Source organism: Penicillium verhagenii (assembly GCF_028828195.1).
Source record: "Penicillium verhagenii strain IBT 33310 chromosome Unknown utg000003l_segment0_segment0, whole genome shotgun sequence".
NCBI classification, from domain to species: Eukaryota; Fungi; Ascomycota; class Eurotiomycetes; order Eurotiales; family Aspergillaceae; genus Penicillium; species Penicillium verhagenii.
Window position 1 is genome coordinate 54,424 of NW_026643167.1, and position 17,688 is coordinate 72,111.

Below are 17,688 nucleotides of genomic sequence, written 5' to 3' on the forward strand. Positions count from 1 at the left end.
GATGGGCGATCCTAAAGCATCTATGATCACAGCTAGTCTGTTAAGTGATAACGGTATTTATGGGACAGTGCTCTGGAAAATCAAGATTTGAAGCGACTAACCATCTTACTAGTCGCATTTCAGAGCAAATGGACTCTCAATCAAAGGTCTTCCGACTCGCTGTGGCAGTCCTTTCAAACTCTTGACGTCATTATCAGCGACTCATCCGATACAGGCTTAGGAAGCCTCTCTCCTGGAGTCTTCCGAATCCATGATCAGAATATCACACAGTATTTCGATTTGGATCAGCGGTCGCCTGTTGGAAATTTCTTGCAGGAGACGATCGGCCAGCCACAGAGGCCCATTGCTGTCAAATTTGTCCTCCCGGTTCACAGTGGCTTCTGCGTACGGTCTGACTTTCTCGAACGTCGTCTTGAAGGCTGTGAGAATGTCACTACTGTCAAAGGATTCCTTAAACCTCAACAGGAAGTCAAGTCTTCTGGTGTACGTAGCGACAATGGTGTTGGATTCACTCAACTCGACTCGCTTCTTGCTAGCGCGGTGGGTGGCATTGTGGCAAACAATGTAGCCGCCCTAGATGGGCTTGAGAAGCAACTTTATAACCGGATCAGTTTCCCGTGGCTTTGCCCTTCTCCTGCTTCTCCCAAGCGTGTGGTATGGGTGGCAGGTCGAGCAGACTTGAGTCTCGGCCGGCGTATCTTTGAGGCGGCTTGGGCATTAGGAATAACCCTTGTGATCATCGACAAGCCGGGTCATTGGATACAGCAAGACGATCCTCGCTGGAGCCATCTCCGCGAAGCTTTTATTCCCCTCGATATCTCAGGCGATGCTGGCTTCGTCGACCGCCTTGTATCCGCAATCCGCAACTACGGCAAGCCAATTCACGGAATAGCCACCGCCAGGGTCCCACTTATCGTCGGCATCGCTAAAGCTTGTGAGATTCTTGGGATTCCCACGTCGCCTTCACAGGCCTACGAGATTGCTGGGGATAAGTATCAGACTCGCGAGCTGGAGCCAACCAAAAACGAAGCTTTTTGTGTTTCCAGCATCGCTCATTTGAACGGTATTCTGGATTCGAGCGATCACCCGCTGCTACAGTATCCGCTGATTGTCAAACCGTGCGATGGATGGAGCAGCGAATGCGTGTCGAAGGTCCACAACCAGCTGGAGCTCGTGCAGGCTGTCGAAAAGGCGTTCGATCCGCGGCGTACCGACCAAAAGGATAGCGCTGACGTGATGATTGAACCATACATTGAAGGACCTGAAGTGGATGCGAATGTGGTGTTACTGGATGGCGAGATTGTATTTTTTGAAGTGTCTGATGACTTTCCCAAGTCAGGTGATCGTCAAGGAACCGATTGGAAAGCCAACTTCCAAGAAACGTCCATGTTACTACCAACAGGTTTGCCCCAAGCCGAGGTAGATATCATCCGCAACTCCGTGCATCAAACAGTCTTGAGGCAAGGATTCAGGAACGGAATTCTGCATTGTGAAGGCCGTATGAGATACTCTAGCATGAGCTATACGGTCAAGAATGGGATCGAGGATCTGTACGTCAATGAGCAGAGCAACTGCCAACAACCGACCTTCTTTCTTCATGAAGTCAATGCCCGTCCGCCTGGCTACGCTTGGTCCGTCGCAACGTCGATGACATATGGGGTGGATTACTATGCGCTGCAACTTCTCTACGCAGTGGGTGACATGGAACGTGTCCGCATTTTTGCTCAACCTTTTAAGGATGGCCCGCAGTGGTGGCTTGCACTGCTGGCAATAGGGGCAGACAAGGAAGGCATCCTAAAAACAGAAGATCCGGCAAAGGAGTTGATCGAGAGGGTTGGGGAACTGAGACCGGCAGTCCCGGATTACAAGTGCTTCTATCCGAAAGGTAGTAGACTGGACGGGGCACATGCAAGTAAATTGGCGTTTCTAGCGATCTTTTCTATTATAAGCAAAGAGAGCAGGGAGCAGGCCATCAGATTGGCAAACAAGGCTCGGGCCGAGTTTCATTACGAGGTTGAGCAGTAGCTTTATTTCCTACAAAGGCAGAAAATATTCAGTTACACTTGACAGTGTTCAAAGCCAAACAGTCCTTTAAGTATACGTGCAAAGTACGATGTGTTATCGACACCCTAAGTAGACTCATATGCACCGCATTCGATTACCCCTTGACGCTATTGTAGGTATGAGCTACGATGACGGTCAGATAATTCTGATTCGGCGCTCCCATTCGTGAATCCTACAGATTATCGGGATTTTCTTACTTCGACTGGGGTAACTAACTTGGAAGGGGCTTCTTGATCGAGGGAGCGGGAGGGAGGGAATTGTTGATGACGCTAGCTCGCGGAAAGACAAAGCAAGGGAGTGGGGCAACGTAAGCAAAAGGAACGAATCGGAACACCTTTTATATTTGCAGCTCTTGAAGTGGTACTTCCTTTTGAAAAAATAGGCGAATTGACGGAATGGCAGACCAGCCTACCGCATAGGATTCAAGAGGCAAGGTTGTTCATACATAGACTGAACGAAGTTTTCTTCTGTGATAGGCACGCCTAATCAAGAATGCTCTACCTACACATAGCCTAGTTCATAAACATTCTGGGATGCATTGCATATCTGTGAAAAAGGCAAGCCCCAAAGTCGGACGCCATTGAGGATCTGTTGACTCAGCATCACCAACTCATTAGGGGAAATGTTAACAGACACGCCAAAGGCAGGGCCGCGACTAAGGACTGCCAGGTGCAGCCAACGCCAACTGTTGAGGAGCAAGGATCAAATCACCTGCGAAGGTCGGATTTCATCTTTCTCCTGTACGTTCACTTCCGTATTTGCAGGAAGTTCTTCTCTCACGGAAACCTTCTCTCCACTCTCCTCGCTTTTTAAGTTGAGCGTATTCAAATCTTCGTCTACCCGATCATAGTGCCCCATAACCACCCAAAACGCCACCCCTATCAATACAAGACTAGCAGCTATTCCGACGTACATCCATAGGACCTTGGGGTTTTCAGATACCGGGCTGAGCGCCATACCCAGCGCATAAGAAACTGCTGCCGTAACCTGTCTCATGGCTTGTACTACCGTCCGCAGGTGCCGTGGCGCCTTGTTGTAGCTGTACTCGCTAAGCGTTGCGAAGCCAAGGATCTCTGAAACGGCTAATAGCACATATGTAGGAGCCTGCACCCAGACTACAATATTGTTAGGTACCGGGGCCTTTGTAGGATCAAGCAGAGCTGCGGGGCATTTAAGAGGATTGTCATAGCAGGGCCCCCGGCTGTAGATCAGCTTTTGCACTCCGGCGGCGTATGCCATGCTAGCGGCCATGGTCAGGAGCGCCACAGCCATGCGCGCGATAGGGCCAAAGGAAATGCGGTAACGGTTAAGAGATGGGTAGAGGTAATTCTGGATCAATGGCCCAAGGATTATACAAGCGATGGGATTGAGGATTTGGATGACGTCGTTAGGGAAGCCTGTAAGCTGCATCTGGCCAGCTTGTGAGATAAGGTTGTTGGAAATCTGACTGATGCCGAGGTAGAAGATGACAAACCATGCCCTATGTAAGAGTTAGATGGGGTAGGAAGAAGCGGAGAAAATCCGGGGTCAAAGAAGCGGAAGGGAGAGAATGCATACATGACTCGGCATGCTAGTAGGCCAATCTGGAGCTCAGTAACGAAGTGGTCGCTCCAGGATACGATACGGTTGTGTTTCTCAAGTTGGTACTGTGGCCTTGCCGCGCCAATCTTGAATTTGCTGCGTGCCGAGCAGGCTAATACTTTGCTCGTATTGATGAGGACGTTACGCTGAACTGGGGTTTTCACTTCAAGGATGTTAGTCGCAAGATCAAGGCCACCTTTCAATCGACATACCAAATTGGTTGTTAAAGGCCAACAAAAGAATAGGAATGATCCAAAAAGCGCCAAATGCAAGCAGGTTGGCAGCCCAGAATCCACACTTCTTCTCGAGAAATGTTGACGGGATAACCGATAGCCCCGCGATATTCAAGAGCCTATAGAGTCTTTAGCAAATATTGTCATCCATCTGTGCAATAAAATTACCAGTAAGCGACATTATAGATGTATTGAAGGGTGAGCGTCCGATCTATGATAACTCGCTCCCCGTTCTTGTTCATCTTCACTTGGGTAGGAATGACCGGATACTGGTCCCCTGTATACAATTAGCTAAATTATCCATCCCTTCAAGATGCGCAAACAAACCAATAAAGGGGGAAATTGTCGACCTGACACCCCCAAGTCCTATCCCGATCAAAAACATTGCGATGGCTAATCCAAGGATGCCGCCTCCCTGATCCAGAACTATGGGTAGGGAAGTAACCAGTTGCACTAGACAACCGCACAAGTAGAAACTGATGACCGTCAGTGTGAGCGAACAGCGTATTTCGAAGGTGCACAAACATGATACTGATCCACAAAGTCTTGTACCTCCCTAGCCAGGCATCCGAGACAATCGAAATGGGTATTGGAACCAGGCTGTAAAAGAGGGAGAAAGCGTTCGAGATATTAGTTGCAGTGGACTGCCCCAGGCCCAAAGCCCCCCTAATAGCGCTATCTGGGCTATTTTGCATGTAATTTTCTATATTTGGTAAGCTCCAGTGCGACAACAGGAATATTTAAGCCCTTACGCCATGGCGTGGTTATAGCCCAGAACGTGAATCGCTCTGCTGCACTAATAGCCAATGCTATCCAAACAGTGCGAGGCAGCTTGTCATCGGGAACGTGTTGAAGGGTTCTGATTTCGTCTTCTGTCGCATCATGACGTTCGTCGCTTGAAAATGTAGAATTTGCGGTATGATTCACTATGACCGCGGAATCTTTACCGGGGCCTGGCATTGCGGTTGCAGGGTGGCTTTGCCTCTGATTTGACTAATCAATCTATTGGGTAGCGTCGCATTAGATGGTGAAATTGGCCAGATATGTGCTTGTAGGAGTTCTATTGCGGTCAGACTGGAGTTATAAAGACCGAGGTGTGGAGGACTGGCATACTACAGCAATGGTTGTGGACCAGAAGATATCGAGCATATCTTACGCTGCAGCTAATTAATTAATAGTACATGGGGCAGATTAAAGGATACTCGTCTTTGAATCTGCGCCCCCTGTACAAAATTTTCCATGATCGGGGCTGCAGACCCATATGCAGGGGGCCAAGCCAACCGGATCTCGCATGGGTTGGCGCGGCAGCACGCGACATGTGACTGTAATCAGCAACATACAAAATGCAGGCTAGCCACGTACTACTGGTAGTGTCATTTCGCTAAAAGCAAAAAGCACACTAAGGGGTTAGGCCCCCGCCCAGGCTCTCGAGTGCGGGCGAGAAGTGAGGCTGTGTGTGGTTATGCCTTTTCTGTCTCTCTGCCTCTTGGTTTCCTTTTTTCTTTCTTCTTCTTCCCACGCACTTGTTTAGATAGCTTCGAGTAGCAATCAATTCCGTCTACCCGTACGTTCGCTCTTTACCTTCTAATCCTGAGGATCATCGAGTCTCAGGGCTCGGCGTCTTGGGCGCTAACACTAAGCCAATCCGATTTCGTATAGGTGGGTGCAGTAGCACGCGACATGTTACTGTAATCAGCAACATACAAAATGCAAGCTAGCCACGTACTAATGATAGTGTCATGTCGCTAAAAGCAAAAAGCACGCAAAGCGGGCCGTAAGGGTCTTGATTGGTTGGTAAATGCACCTTACCAGATGGCTGCCTCGCCGCTTCCCGCAACATAAACTAATAAAGTCAATTAAATGCTTAGCAATGTGAAGATCAACCAATCGGGGAGAGGTGGGGCACCAGGGGAATACTACATGAGGTCCGATTTTTTAGCGCATCTAGCACGGGAATGAGATTTATTGCTTGTATTTGCGTTGATTTTCAGGCGAATCCACAGGTAATTTATTATTGTTTATGTAGGAAAAGTCTATAGATAAGCATTTGTCATTTGATTATTAAAATAGGCCAGAATCGTTTTCAAATGGATAACGAGTCGGTACCAACTGCTGCAAGTTGGTCAGTAGTGTGAGATGGTGTTCCTCAATCATTCCTCTCCATTCTTCCACCTTCTCTTCCATATTTCATTTTAAACTTCGCCTTATTTTTCCATTTTGATTTTACCTCTATTCCACGCCTCGCCCTTTTGCCCAGAGGCCTTCAGGCGTACGAGGCTATCGAGTAGACCAATGTCTCCAAGCCGACAAAGGCAGCGGGCACCCCGCAAAGCCATCACATACAATGAGGCATACGTGAACATTGTCAATGCGGCACGCATTTTGCAAGTGCGAGGTGTACTGATGCTCAGCAAACAAACCCGCGCTCGCGAGGCTGTTGCAGTGCTAGAGAAACAGCAACATTCTCCAAGTCGTCAAAAGTATCGTGAATTTCTCTATGACGTTCACAGAAAGTGCGGTCCGCATGGCGTGCTGTTATGTGCGGTAGAATTGGGCCAGCACAAAGCTATAACCATGAGGAATAACGATCGCGCGGCTCTTATTGATCAACTTGAAATGAGTAAGAATCAGCTGCCAATCAGTTGTTCAGTCGTCCGATTGTTTTTATAAAATTAATTATGGTCCATCTTAGGCCAGATTCCTTGTAGCATATGCATGTTACTATCATTGTCGATGCAGTTCTGTGGGTCGCGACCCAGTATTATAGAAACACCTCCAACCATAATGCATGACTAGCGCGTACTAGGGCGGGACCATAATACCACAATACAGGGGATCCAACAAAATCCAAATACTCGACCACCCCCACACTACACTACCTTGCAAGATTACGTATTTGATGGTGTTATGCAGGATGTTTATCCCTTGCCACTCCGTAAAATACCGAGCAACCCTTGGTGCTTGACCCACTTAGAGTGCTTTCTGCTTTCAGCGAAGGTACCCTATCATTACTACTAATTAAATTCCTATTAAGCAGTTTTTTACTAATGAAAAATCCACTAATTTGTGATCCTAGTAGCCTCTTGTTATTTGATTGGTCTCGTGCGAAGCGACTGCTACCCTATCTCGCCGAGGAGAAGCCGATTTCCGGGAAAAAAGACGGAGCCAGATATTTCCACACCGCTTGTTCCAATAAAGAGCAGCTCATATGGCACCGGATCTGAATTTGGTCAGAAATAAAACGGCCATTGTCCCGCCCCTCAAATTGAACATTTTGACCAAAAGTCGGTATGCACGAGATGAAGTACATTTTAGTATCAGGAGGTAGGCCGCTAGAGCCCCTAGACTGTCATACACTTATCTAAGCCAAATATAGGTGTCGTTAGCGGTGTTGGAAAAGGCATCATTGGTAAGCACTCTACGTGGAAAAGCATGTCACAAAAATGTACTCATCGTGCAAAAGCATCTAGCACTGGCCTACTTCTCAAGACCATGGGTTTAACCGTGACAATGATCAAGATTGACCCCTATATAAACGTCGATGCAGGCACTATGGCACCTACCGAACATGGCGAAGTCTTTGTCCTTGATGATGGTGGTGAGGCCGACCTCGACTTGGGGAACTATGAGCGCTACCTGGGAATCACGTTATCTCGGGAGCATAATATCACTACTGGCAAAGTTTATCAGCATATCATTCAAGCCGAGCGTCGCGGCGATTATTTGGGCAAGACCGTTCAGATCGTTCCTGATCTTGTTGACGCGATCGCGAAATGGATAGAGCGGGTAGCGCGGGCGCCAGTTGACGAGACAAACCAAACACCGGACGTGTGCGTGATTGAGCTTGGTGGAACGGCAGGGGATATAGAAAATGCACCCTTTCTGGAATCTCTGAGACGCTTGCGAGGGAGAGTTGGAGGGAACCAATGGCTGCACATGTTGGTGACCTTGGTTCCTGTAATAATGAATGAGGAGCAAAAGACAAAGCCGACGCAAGCGGCTATGCGCGATGTGCTTTCTACTGGTCTGAAACCTGATCTGGTAAGCACATATTTTTCGTCTCGTGAATTTAGCTATACTAATTTACGCAAGATTGCATGCCGCTGCGAAGTGCCGCTGGCGAAATCAACTATAGAAAAAGTTGCTTCGTCATGCAATGTGCAGCCAGCTGAAATCATCGCTGTTCACAATGTCCCATCCACTTATCTCGTCCCTGCACTGTTGGAAGACCAAGGCCTACTCCGATCAATCTCCAAAGTACTCCGTCTTGATCTCCTGACGAAGCCTCCGAAATTGATCGAATTTGGCTCTGATATGTGGAGAGATTGGAAAGCCTTAACGTCTTCTCGAGATATCTCTTCTCGGAGCGTAACAATCGCTCTGGTCGGTAAATACACTGGCTTCATGGACTCTTACATATCCGTTCTCAAGTCATTGGAGCACTCCGTGATGAATCGGCAGCACACGCTCAACCTTCTTATTGTCGACGCCTCGCACTTGGAAGAGGCCACGCTAGCATCTTCAAAAGCAGACTACGACCAGGCTTGGACCAAAGTTCGCGGAGCAGACGGTATTCTTGTGCCTGGTGGATTCGGTGTACGAGGCACCGAAGGGATGATCGCAGCTGCCCAATGGGCCAGAGAAAGCAAAACTCCGTATCTAGGAATATGTTTAGGTATGCAGATCGCAGTCATCGAGTTTGCACGCCACATGTGCGATATACGTCAAGCGGGCTCAATCGAGCTATCACCCGATTGTTCAGAGCCGGTTATTATTTTCATGCCAGAGATTGACCGAGCGAATATGGGTGGAACAATGAGACTCGGCAGTCGACCAACTGTCTTCCAAGATGGAAGTGACTGGTCTCAATTACGGAAATTGTACGGGGGAAAGAAAGTTATCTACGAACGCCATCGTCATCGGTATGAAGTGAACCCCGAGTACGTCGAGCGTCTCAGCGCAGCCGGTCTCCATTTTATTGGCAAAGATGAAGAAGATGTTCGTATGGAAGTCATTGAGCTCAAAGATCATCCCTGGTATGTAGGTGTGCAGTACCATCCGGAGTATCTGTCGCGAGTTTTGCAGCCTAGCAAGCCGTATTTGGGTTTTGTTTCGGCAGCGATCGCAAAACAGGAAAAACCAGGAGGTTTTGGGAAGCTGACCAACGGGATTTCAAATGGCGTATGAGAATATGGGGTTCCGAAATTTCCGTCGGATTCTAGGTCCTCGATATCAGAGGTCGGTGCAAAGATGTTCAGCAGTTTGGGGTCTTCAACAATACCAGGTACTTTCAGAGTATTTGAATATATCATGGCAGGCTCTGGCTTGCGATACTGCATTTCAGACCCAGTATTAGTACTCAGCACACAAAAGTTTCTTTGTTCCCAGCTTTGGGCTTTCTGTCTCTTCGCAACGCAACCCACCCACTAGATAGACAGATAGCAGTCTACTACATTTTATCGCTTTTTAGGATTCTGACTGTTTCAGAAGCTCGTGCAGGCTGTCGAAAAGGCGTTCGATCCGCGGCGTACCGACCAAAAGGATAGCGCTGACGTGATGATTGAACCATACATTGAAGGACCTGAAGTGGATGCGAATGTGGTGTTACTGGATGGCGAGATTGTATTTTTTGAAGTGTCTGATGACTTTCCCAAGTCAGGTGATCGTCAAGGAACCGATTGGAAAGCCAACTTCCAAGAAACGTCCATGTTACTACCAACAGGTTTGCCCCAAGCCGAGGTAGATATCATCCGCAACTCCGTGCATCAAACAGTCTTGAGGCAAGGATTCAGGAACGGAATTCTGCATTGTGAAGGCCGTATGAGATACTCTAGCATGAGCTATACGGTCAAGAATGGGATCGAGGATCTGTACGTCAATGAGCAGAGCAACTGCCAACAACCGACCTTCTTTCTTCATGAAGTCAATGCCCGTCCGCCTGGCTACGCTTGGTCCGTCGCAACGTCGATGACATATGGGGTGGATTACTATGCGCTGCAACTTCTCTACGCAGTGGGTGACATGGAACGTGTCCGCATTTTTGCTCAACCTTTTAAGGATGGCCCGCAGTGGTGGCTTGCACTGCTGGCAATAGGGGCAGACAAGGAAGGCATCCTAAAAACAGAAGATCCGGCAAAGGAGTTGATCGAGAGGGTTGAGGAACTGAGACCGGCAGTTCCGGATTACAAGTGCTTCTATCCGAAAGGTAGTAGACTGGACGGGGCACATGCCAGTAAATTGGACTTTTTAGCGCTCTTTTCTATTATAAGCAAAGAGAGCAGGGAGCAGGCCATCAGATTGGCAAACAAGGCTCGGGCTGAGTTTCACTACGAGGTTGAGTAGAAAATACGGAGCATTGGTGTTACCTGTATCAGAGGCGGTCAGCCACATGACCAACCTATCTTTAAATAGCTCTAGATAGCATTCAATAAGAGCCCAGCTTCAATTACTCTATCAAATGGCAGCATGCCCCGGTTAGACCGATCCCTGCTCTTAAGCAGATGGTTACCTCGCCTAATCAGCGAGAAGAGATATAATGGGTACACTATCGCTCTAAGCTACGAAAGGCCGTTGAGAACTTCCTGGCAAGCACGTCTGCCTTCCGCCGAAGCGATCAATTCACAGCACAGCTGGCTACTGCTGGCCTCACCGACCTCGTCAACCCTCGCTCTATCTTCCAGCGACGAACGAGGACAAAGGAAGCAGAACCCCAGCAGTCAGAACCCCAGCAGTCACAGAGCAGCCGAGAAAGTACTTAAGAGACTCCAAATCTACCTGCCGACGACCAACCCTCTCCTACTGAGCGGCCCATTATCGTTCCCGCACCGAGCCCAACTCCTGAGAGGCCCGTGCAACCCACGGTACCAAACACAGTTGTGCAAGCAGACTTTAACCGTCGTTTTCAAAATCATTTAACACTCCGACCCCGTCTACCCCCTTTGAGCAACCCGAGCAAATTGAAAAATGCCTTCAAAGATTTTACTATATGTACGCCATAGCCCGATACATATTCATGCTGGGGCAGCATCTCGCTGGGCAGGTACCGGCTCCATCGGCTGTACATTTTTGCCAATTTCTGCATTACCGCATTTCCCACAGTTTACTGGGAAAGACGCTCACAATAAAATGTAGTAAGCTCCATTGACCCCTTATAGATTAAACTCAGGCCTAGCTGGAGCTTCAAGATTCGTGGATATAGCGTCAATTGATATTTCATTTGAGAAGGCCCATATTTTCCATCACACGATTGACTTGAGACGCATTTTTTCCAGAGTCAACCCACACGGCGCCTATTATTGCTTCCACTGTGGTTGCACGTGTACCTCTTGGTACTTTTCCTTTCTGAGACTGATTCGTTTCAATGAATTCATCCAAAGACCATTGTTAACCTTTCGCACTCAGTGTTTTGTTACATGCACGTTCGCGAATTAGTTCTAGTATTCTTTGAGAGACAAGATATATACATACGGGTACTGCTACCCCCCTATACCAGCGGTCTAGAAGCATAAGGGCTAAAACAGAATCCCCAACGAGTGCAAGTCTTTTGTTCCCTGCCGAATATTCCCCGTCGGAAGTATCTCCAGGCGATTGTAATGCCTCATCTAAGAGAGTTTGAGAAGAGAAAGTATAGCCAATCTCATCTTCGAATACCTTATTTAGGTCGGACATAATGACTCAACTCTGGGTGAATCTAGCAAGTGAAGGTAATGGCAGATCTCGTAGTTATATAGATAGATGGGTACTATGGTTTCGTCTTCACCTGAAGTCGGCCGGAGCCCACCGGAATCCACCGGATCGAACACTAGTGGTTCGATATGAGGAAGTGCTCCATTGTTTAGGTCAATAGATCTGTCCTCGATTTATTTTTCTTGTAGTAGGTTTGTTGTCTAGTCTAATGTGTCGGCCTTCCTCAGTCATGGCCTTCAAAGTAACGATGTGGGTTCCACCGTCAATCAGTGGCGGAGCAACAAAGACTTGAAAGAGACAAGCCCAAGGGAGGTAACTCCCTTGGACCGGGAGCAACTTACCCCCTATCAACATCAATGTTCTGTTCTCGCAGTCTCTCGCCTCTGGATTGGACGTTACAGGTGTCAACAAGGCTGTTGACTCGAATAGTATGTGCCGACTGGATATTCCCGGGCCAAGAGACGTAGCTCTCGAGGAATATGGTGAGTGGCAGGAGTCAAATGTCACCAATGACACCCTCGAAGTTGCATTTCGACAAGCATGTGATGTGATGCTTGAAGATGGCCTTGACCTAGAGCAGGTCTACCAAGATCAATACCCAGAATTCTTCACCAGCAAAGGAATCAAGCGGGGGATTGCCCGACGTTTCGGGGGGTATATTCGGAGCTGGGCCGAGAACGTGAAGAAAGCAATCTCTATTTGTGAAATACTATAACCCAGAAGGTGAATGTGGGTGCTGGAGCGTCAAGAGGCATTCTGTCAGATCAATTTAGAATCATTTAGTACTTCAGACACTATAATAGGAGTCATCGTTCAATGCCAAGACACTAGCAAAAGAGCAAAAACCATTCATCTATAGTGGACTAGGCTTTTTTTTGATGATGTGGCATATCCGACAAGATTTTTTCAACCTAAATTGCTGGAAAGATGAAGACGAAGACGAACTCGACATGGACCTCGAACGCGAACACGAACGCGAGCAGATAAATAATTGGTTCCACATAGACTAAAGTTAGCGGAGATGTTCCAGTTATGCTTCTTGGCATCCTTTCTGTGATTGCACTTATGGAATATATATATAAATATATACTTGGTCATCCGACTTAGACTAAAGATCAAAAATAAATTTTCTTCTCTGCACGTCCAATCAGAAAATCATTTACGGAAAGAACAACGCCTTCCAGTCTCCCTCGGCCGCCGTATGACCCCGAACTGGAGCCAATCATAAGCAGATTCAATTTCACGCCTACAGTCACAACAGCACATATCGAAGGAGTGCGGAAAAAATCAAGCCCTACTGTTGATGATGCCCTCGCGGGCCGAGAAATTTCGCATGAAGAGCGCAACATACTCGGTTCTGGCGGCAGTTCGGATTTAAAAGTGTCAATATTCCGACAGGCACCAATGACAATTCGGCCGGCTTCCTCAGCAAGATGTGAAAATCGTCCAGCGATTTTCTACACCCACGGTGGCGGAATGATCGCAGGTAATCGATTCCTCGGGATTGGTGTGATTCTCGACTGGGCGGAAGAATTTGATATGGTCTGCGTGTCAATTGAGTATCGAATTCCTCCCGAGCATCCGGACCCGACACCAATTGAAGACTGCTATGCGGGACTTAAGTGGACCAGCATGAATGCTAAGAGCCTTGAGATCAATCCAGATTGTCTGATGATTGCGGGATCATCTGCTGGAGGAGGACTGGCAGCAGGGACAGCGCTGGCGGCTAGAGATCGCGGTGGACCGCTGCTATGTGCCCAGGTGCTCATTTGTCCCATGCTAGACGATCGCAACGTTACAGTTTCGAGCCAGCAGTATGTTGACGAAGGTACTTGGAGTCGAGACAGCAATCAGACTGGATGGAAGTGTCTGTTGGGTGAACGATGTGGACAGGAAAATATCAGCATATACGCTGCCCCTTAGCGAGCTACTGACCTCTCCAAACTCCCCCCAGCCTTCATCGATGTTGGCACAGCCGAAGTTTTCAGAGACGAAGCCATTGCATACGCGACCCTTCTCTGGAAAAGCGGAGTCCAGGCTGAATTGCATGTCTGGTCTGGCGGGTTCCATGGGTTCGACCTTCTAGCGCCGAATGCAACTCTGTCAATCAATGCACGTGAAGCAAGATCGGCTTGGGTTCGTCATTTGCTCTCTCGGAGTACATGTAAACCCCCACAAACCAAGGTACTATGATACTCTATTACTGTCCAGCAAACAACCATGCTAACCACCTTTTGGCTCTTCGAAGCAGAACAGCTGAACAGCTATACCCAATAGAACTACTGATTGGAATAGGCTAATTCCTTGACGCAAAATCTATTTATGTATCTAAAATAATTTAAGTACTAAAAGCAGCACCTTTTACTGAATGTGCCATTATCCTGTTGTTGCCTAGTGTCACTGGCTTTAAATTCCAATAAATTGCTTTAGAGAAATACTGTCGGAACAATGATCATGTAATCAACTTTATTAGTCAGCGTACCACATGTTAAACTGCTGTGGTGGAGACTAGAGAATACCAGACAAGTACACATACGTGACCCACCCAATTGGTATATGCTTTTCGACCGTGATTACGTGTTCAGAGAACTCACATCAACGCAGCAACATGTGGTTTTCCACTAGCCCCACCAAAAACAACCGTTTAACTAAGATTCCATCAAACACTGTTTCTGGTGGAAATGCCAGATGGTGAAATCTGCCCGGGCGAGCATACCTGTATTTCTTAGCCGTTGACGGTCAAGTATCGCGTTTGCTTTTTTCAGACTGTTTAATTTTGATCAACTGACAATATTCAGTTTTCCCCTTGATGCTCAACAGTCAAAAAAGGTGGTCCTTGGGTAAATCCAAATACTGTGGCTTATTTGCACGTGCTGTAGTTTAAGGGCTGTTGAAGCGTTATTCATGTTTCTGTTTTTATTATTAATTACTTTACGCACCATCAACTATGCTCATACAATAACCTTAAAAGCCTATTTTGTTGTTTAACGATCAAAAATGCGGCTTTACGGGCGAATCCTGGATACAGCATCACCATTGTCGACATACTCGAAGGAATTAACAACGAATGACAAACAATCTACGATTGTTCCATTCTAGGCAATACTCGACTCGTAAGGTCTTCAGGTGGTCTAGGATGTTGATCCAGCAAACAAGCCAGACAGGCGGATGCCTGTTCATTTGCATATGTGGCAGGACAGAGAGCAACAGGGCTAAATTTGAACGTCACCCTTAGTAGGTGCAGATTACCAATTACGTACGAGTGGTCACACGAATGGCGCCTTTCCTAGCCCCCTTCGAAGCACGAGAGTATACATGACATCGTCAGCAGCGTAGTATTATCTGTATCGCAAATGGCACAGGCTGCTGGCCGCAGCAAGCGTGCCATCCCGAGTTTTCTCAATGATCAATCACTAACTAGCGTCGCAATATCCATCAAACGGGCTAAGATAATTAGTGCATGGGTAGCCGGAAGACCTTGTCCAATTAAAGTACGTACCTCTACCAACACGGATGGAAGTATCCAATCGTATGCCGCCAAATCGAGGCTGGCAAGCCGAAATGTTGTGCCGTCGGAGTTCTTTGTTTGCTACTGAGACTTCAAGCGTTGAGGCCAGAATCGGGAATGTGCATAGGACTGGTATCATAAGTGGTCACGGGTTTCCGGTCTCTTTATTTCAAAGATGCCGCCAAGGTGATTCTTTGTCTAGCAAACAAAGAGAACCAGCACTGCGAATTGACCATTTAATTCCGTCGAATCACCCCCCTTTTAACTATGGACATCTACAAAGAATAATATTTTCCACAAACTTCATGAGTCTCGATCTTTCGCTATGACAGAAAAAACCTCCTTGCGGCTATTGCGGCCGATAGAAAAAGGTTCATCCTCTCAATCAGAGATACCACGTGCATCCGTTGAAAAGCGACAGAATGTCTCTCTTGCGTGCACAGAGTGTCGCCAAAAACGAACAAGGGTAAGAAATTCACAAAATTTTCATATCCATGTGCTGACAGGATCTAGTGTTCTGGTACAACTCCATGTTCGAAATGTACCACGAAAGGTTGTCAATGCATCTATGGCAGTGATCGCAGGCGCAAATCACATAGCATAGGAACGTCTATGTTGCATCAAGCATTGCTCTACACTGTGGCTAGACTTCGCTCTAGGAACCCAGAGAATGTAAAATCATTCATTTTACAGATCCGGGGCATGCAAAGCGACCAAGATGGAGAGACTTTTCTCCTTCGTGAAGCTGGCTGGGATACCAGTCCGCCTAATATCAGAGGATAGCTGGACGGAGGTGAAAGGAAGACGAAGGTTGGGCAACGTACCGGAACCAGGGTCGGTGGGAGGAGACCGAGCAGCTCGGAGTGCAGGTGATGGAGGGTCGCAAGACGAAACTCGGCGAGGATCATCCTGACACAATGCCGAGCATTGCCAGTATGGCTTTCACCTGAAAATCCTCAGATCATACAACCCAAGCTCTTGATTTACTGTGAGATTGCGTGACCAAGCAGAAGCAAATATTGGGGCTTGGGTGAGATAATGCACACATTAGAGGTCAACGTGGGTAAGTGATGGATTATAGACGAGTGATGACTTGAGAAAAAGTATATAATTTTTACTGAGCGATGACTTGGGGCTTTGATGAAATTACAGACCTGTTTCTACAAATAAGCGTTATTACTTGTTCGGAGTGAAGACACGTGTATTGGAGAATAAGAACGTACAGCCTACTGCTACCACTGTACTGTGAAATAAAGTATTACAGTGCATACAGTGGTTGCTCATCATGCCTGTGCTGCATCAACTGCGTCTATGACAATCCCCGTAATATCGACATCCTTCCACGAAGCTGCGACAACCTCGAATTCCCATGGTTCTGCTTGCTTCATAGCTTCCAGGCAGAAAATGTCCTCCTCTGCGATATCTGCCGCTGGATCAACGGCGGTAAAAACTTTCCATCGCCGCCAAAAAAACGGACGTCGATATTTGGTAACAATCTTTTCCTTAGTGAATGATCGTGTAAGGCGGCTTCAGGCGAGAAAACCTTCCGTGCGTGAACTTTGATATTTTTATTTTTTTTCAACTCGTGAAAGAGTCTCCGCGGATTGTTTTTCTCGGCCACAATAAAGGAGATGAAAGATCGTTGCCGGTGGTCGTAATATTTGCGTCCGTCTCCCCTCTTGCGTTCGCATAAATATGGTTGACTGGACCACGTAAAAACTTGCCGCTCATGAAGCTTCAACAAAGAAGGAACAAGACTATGTGTCTCCTCCTCAATAGGGCCGTAGTGATAAGGAGACGATAAAATTTTACCTCGGAGAAACTTCTTATTCAACTCGAGTAGTGCAGTAAAATTAATAGAGTTATTCCAATATTGGATGTCTTGTGGGAGCTCGGCCATAGTGGGTATTATGTTCAGTATCGAGAAGGAGAGAAATAAATGATAGGTTCTATTCGGGACTGTTGTGAGAACCCCTTGCATCGGGTCCACGATATTCCGTGCGGGACATCGCACACAAATATCACTTGGATATCCCCTCCCTCGAAAGGGACATCGCTGTTTCGAGTGAGAGCCGGGCTCTCGCCGCAACGGTTTCTTCCCGCCCACCGCGGAACCCTCTTGTATGTACCACGTATCCTCCTGTATAAGCTATGTTTCCTCCTAGAATACACGGAGTGCCACGGGCCCGCCTGCAGCCCTCACGGCGCTGTAGCCCTCCGTCAACGAGGCCTACATCGTCAGTGTTCAGACTGCAGGTGCCCCGTGTGGGCCAAAAGAATTCCATTCGTCTCCACTTGTATCAGCGTAGCAATGGTTGGAATAGAACAAGTTGATTGGAAATCAACTTGATTCTTCGTATAGATATTTCGGCATTAATTCCGATGGGACGGCTTGGTTCCTGATCTGCACCAGCCTTATATCACAACAAGACCGAATATTGTTTCTACTATTTGCACTTCGCTTGACAACCAGTTGCCAAGAGTATACAATCCAACTACACAGCCAAACACCCAGGTCTTAGGGAGACTCTGATCAGACGGACTTGATCAGTTTGCCGACTAAGACAGCGCACCGTTACTACTCAGTGTTGTGATATGAGGCTGGTGCCGATCAGG

General features: G+C 47.4%; 5 protein-coding genes across 5 annotated transcripts; 4 read left to right on the plus strand and 1 right to left on the minus strand.

The window, feature by feature from the left end:
* Window positions 1-22: 22 nt before the first annotated feature.
* On the plus strand, window positions 23-2,025 carry N7466_001429 (uncharacterized protein; the record flags this gene model as incomplete). Its single annotated transcript, XM_057160827.1, has 2 exons — window positions 23-53; window positions 113-2,025. 2 exons carry the CDS (start codon window positions 23-25, stop codon window positions 2,023-2,025), a joined length of 1,944 nt encoding a protein of 647 aa, XP_057024112.1.
* Window positions 2,026-2,766: 741 nt separating this feature from the next.
* Window positions 2,767-4,838, minus strand: N7466_001430 (POT family-domain-containing protein; the record flags this gene model as incomplete). Its single annotated transcript, XM_057160828.1, has 7 exons — window positions 2,767-3,544; window positions 3,622-3,808; window positions 3,858-3,997; window positions 4,047-4,155; window positions 4,206-4,354; window positions 4,404-4,581; window positions 4,631-4,838. 7 exons carry the CDS (start codon window positions 4,836-4,838, stop codon window positions 2,767-2,769), a joined length of 1,749 nt encoding a protein of 582 aa, XP_057024113.1.
* Window positions 4,839-7,168: 2,330 nt separating this feature from the next.
* Window positions 7,169-10,220, plus strand: N7466_001431 (P-loop containing nucleoside triphosphate hydrolase; the record flags this gene model as incomplete). The annotated part of the gene is made up of 5 exons (XM_057160829.1): window positions 7,169-7,202; window positions 7,255-7,287; window positions 7,342-7,919; window positions 7,971-9,059; window positions 9,366-10,220. The coding sequence occupies 5 exons, from the start codon at window positions 7,169-7,171 to the stop codon at window positions 10,218-10,220; spliced, it is 2,589 nt and encodes an 862-aa protein (XP_057024114.1).
* Window positions 10,221-10,343: 123 nt separating this feature from the next.
* N7466_001432 (uncharacterized protein) lies at window positions 10,344-10,793 on the plus strand (the record flags this gene model as incomplete). Its single annotated transcript, XM_057160830.1, has 1 exon — window positions 10,344-10,793. The coding sequence occupies one exon, from the start codon at window positions 10,344-10,346 to the stop codon at window positions 10,791-10,793; it is 450 nt and encodes a 149-aa protein (XP_057024115.1).
* A 2,175-nt stretch (window positions 10,794-12,968) lies between these two features.
* On the plus strand, window positions 12,969-13,841 carry N7466_001433 (alpha/beta hydrolase; the record flags this gene model as incomplete). Its single annotated transcript, XM_057160831.1, has 3 exons — window positions 12,969-13,392; window positions 13,519-13,700; window positions 13,776-13,841. 3 exons carry the CDS (start codon window positions 12,969-12,971, stop codon window positions 13,839-13,841), a joined length of 672 nt encoding a protein of 223 aa, XP_057024116.1.
* Between the last annotated feature and the right edge of the window lie 3,847 nt (window positions 13,842-17,688).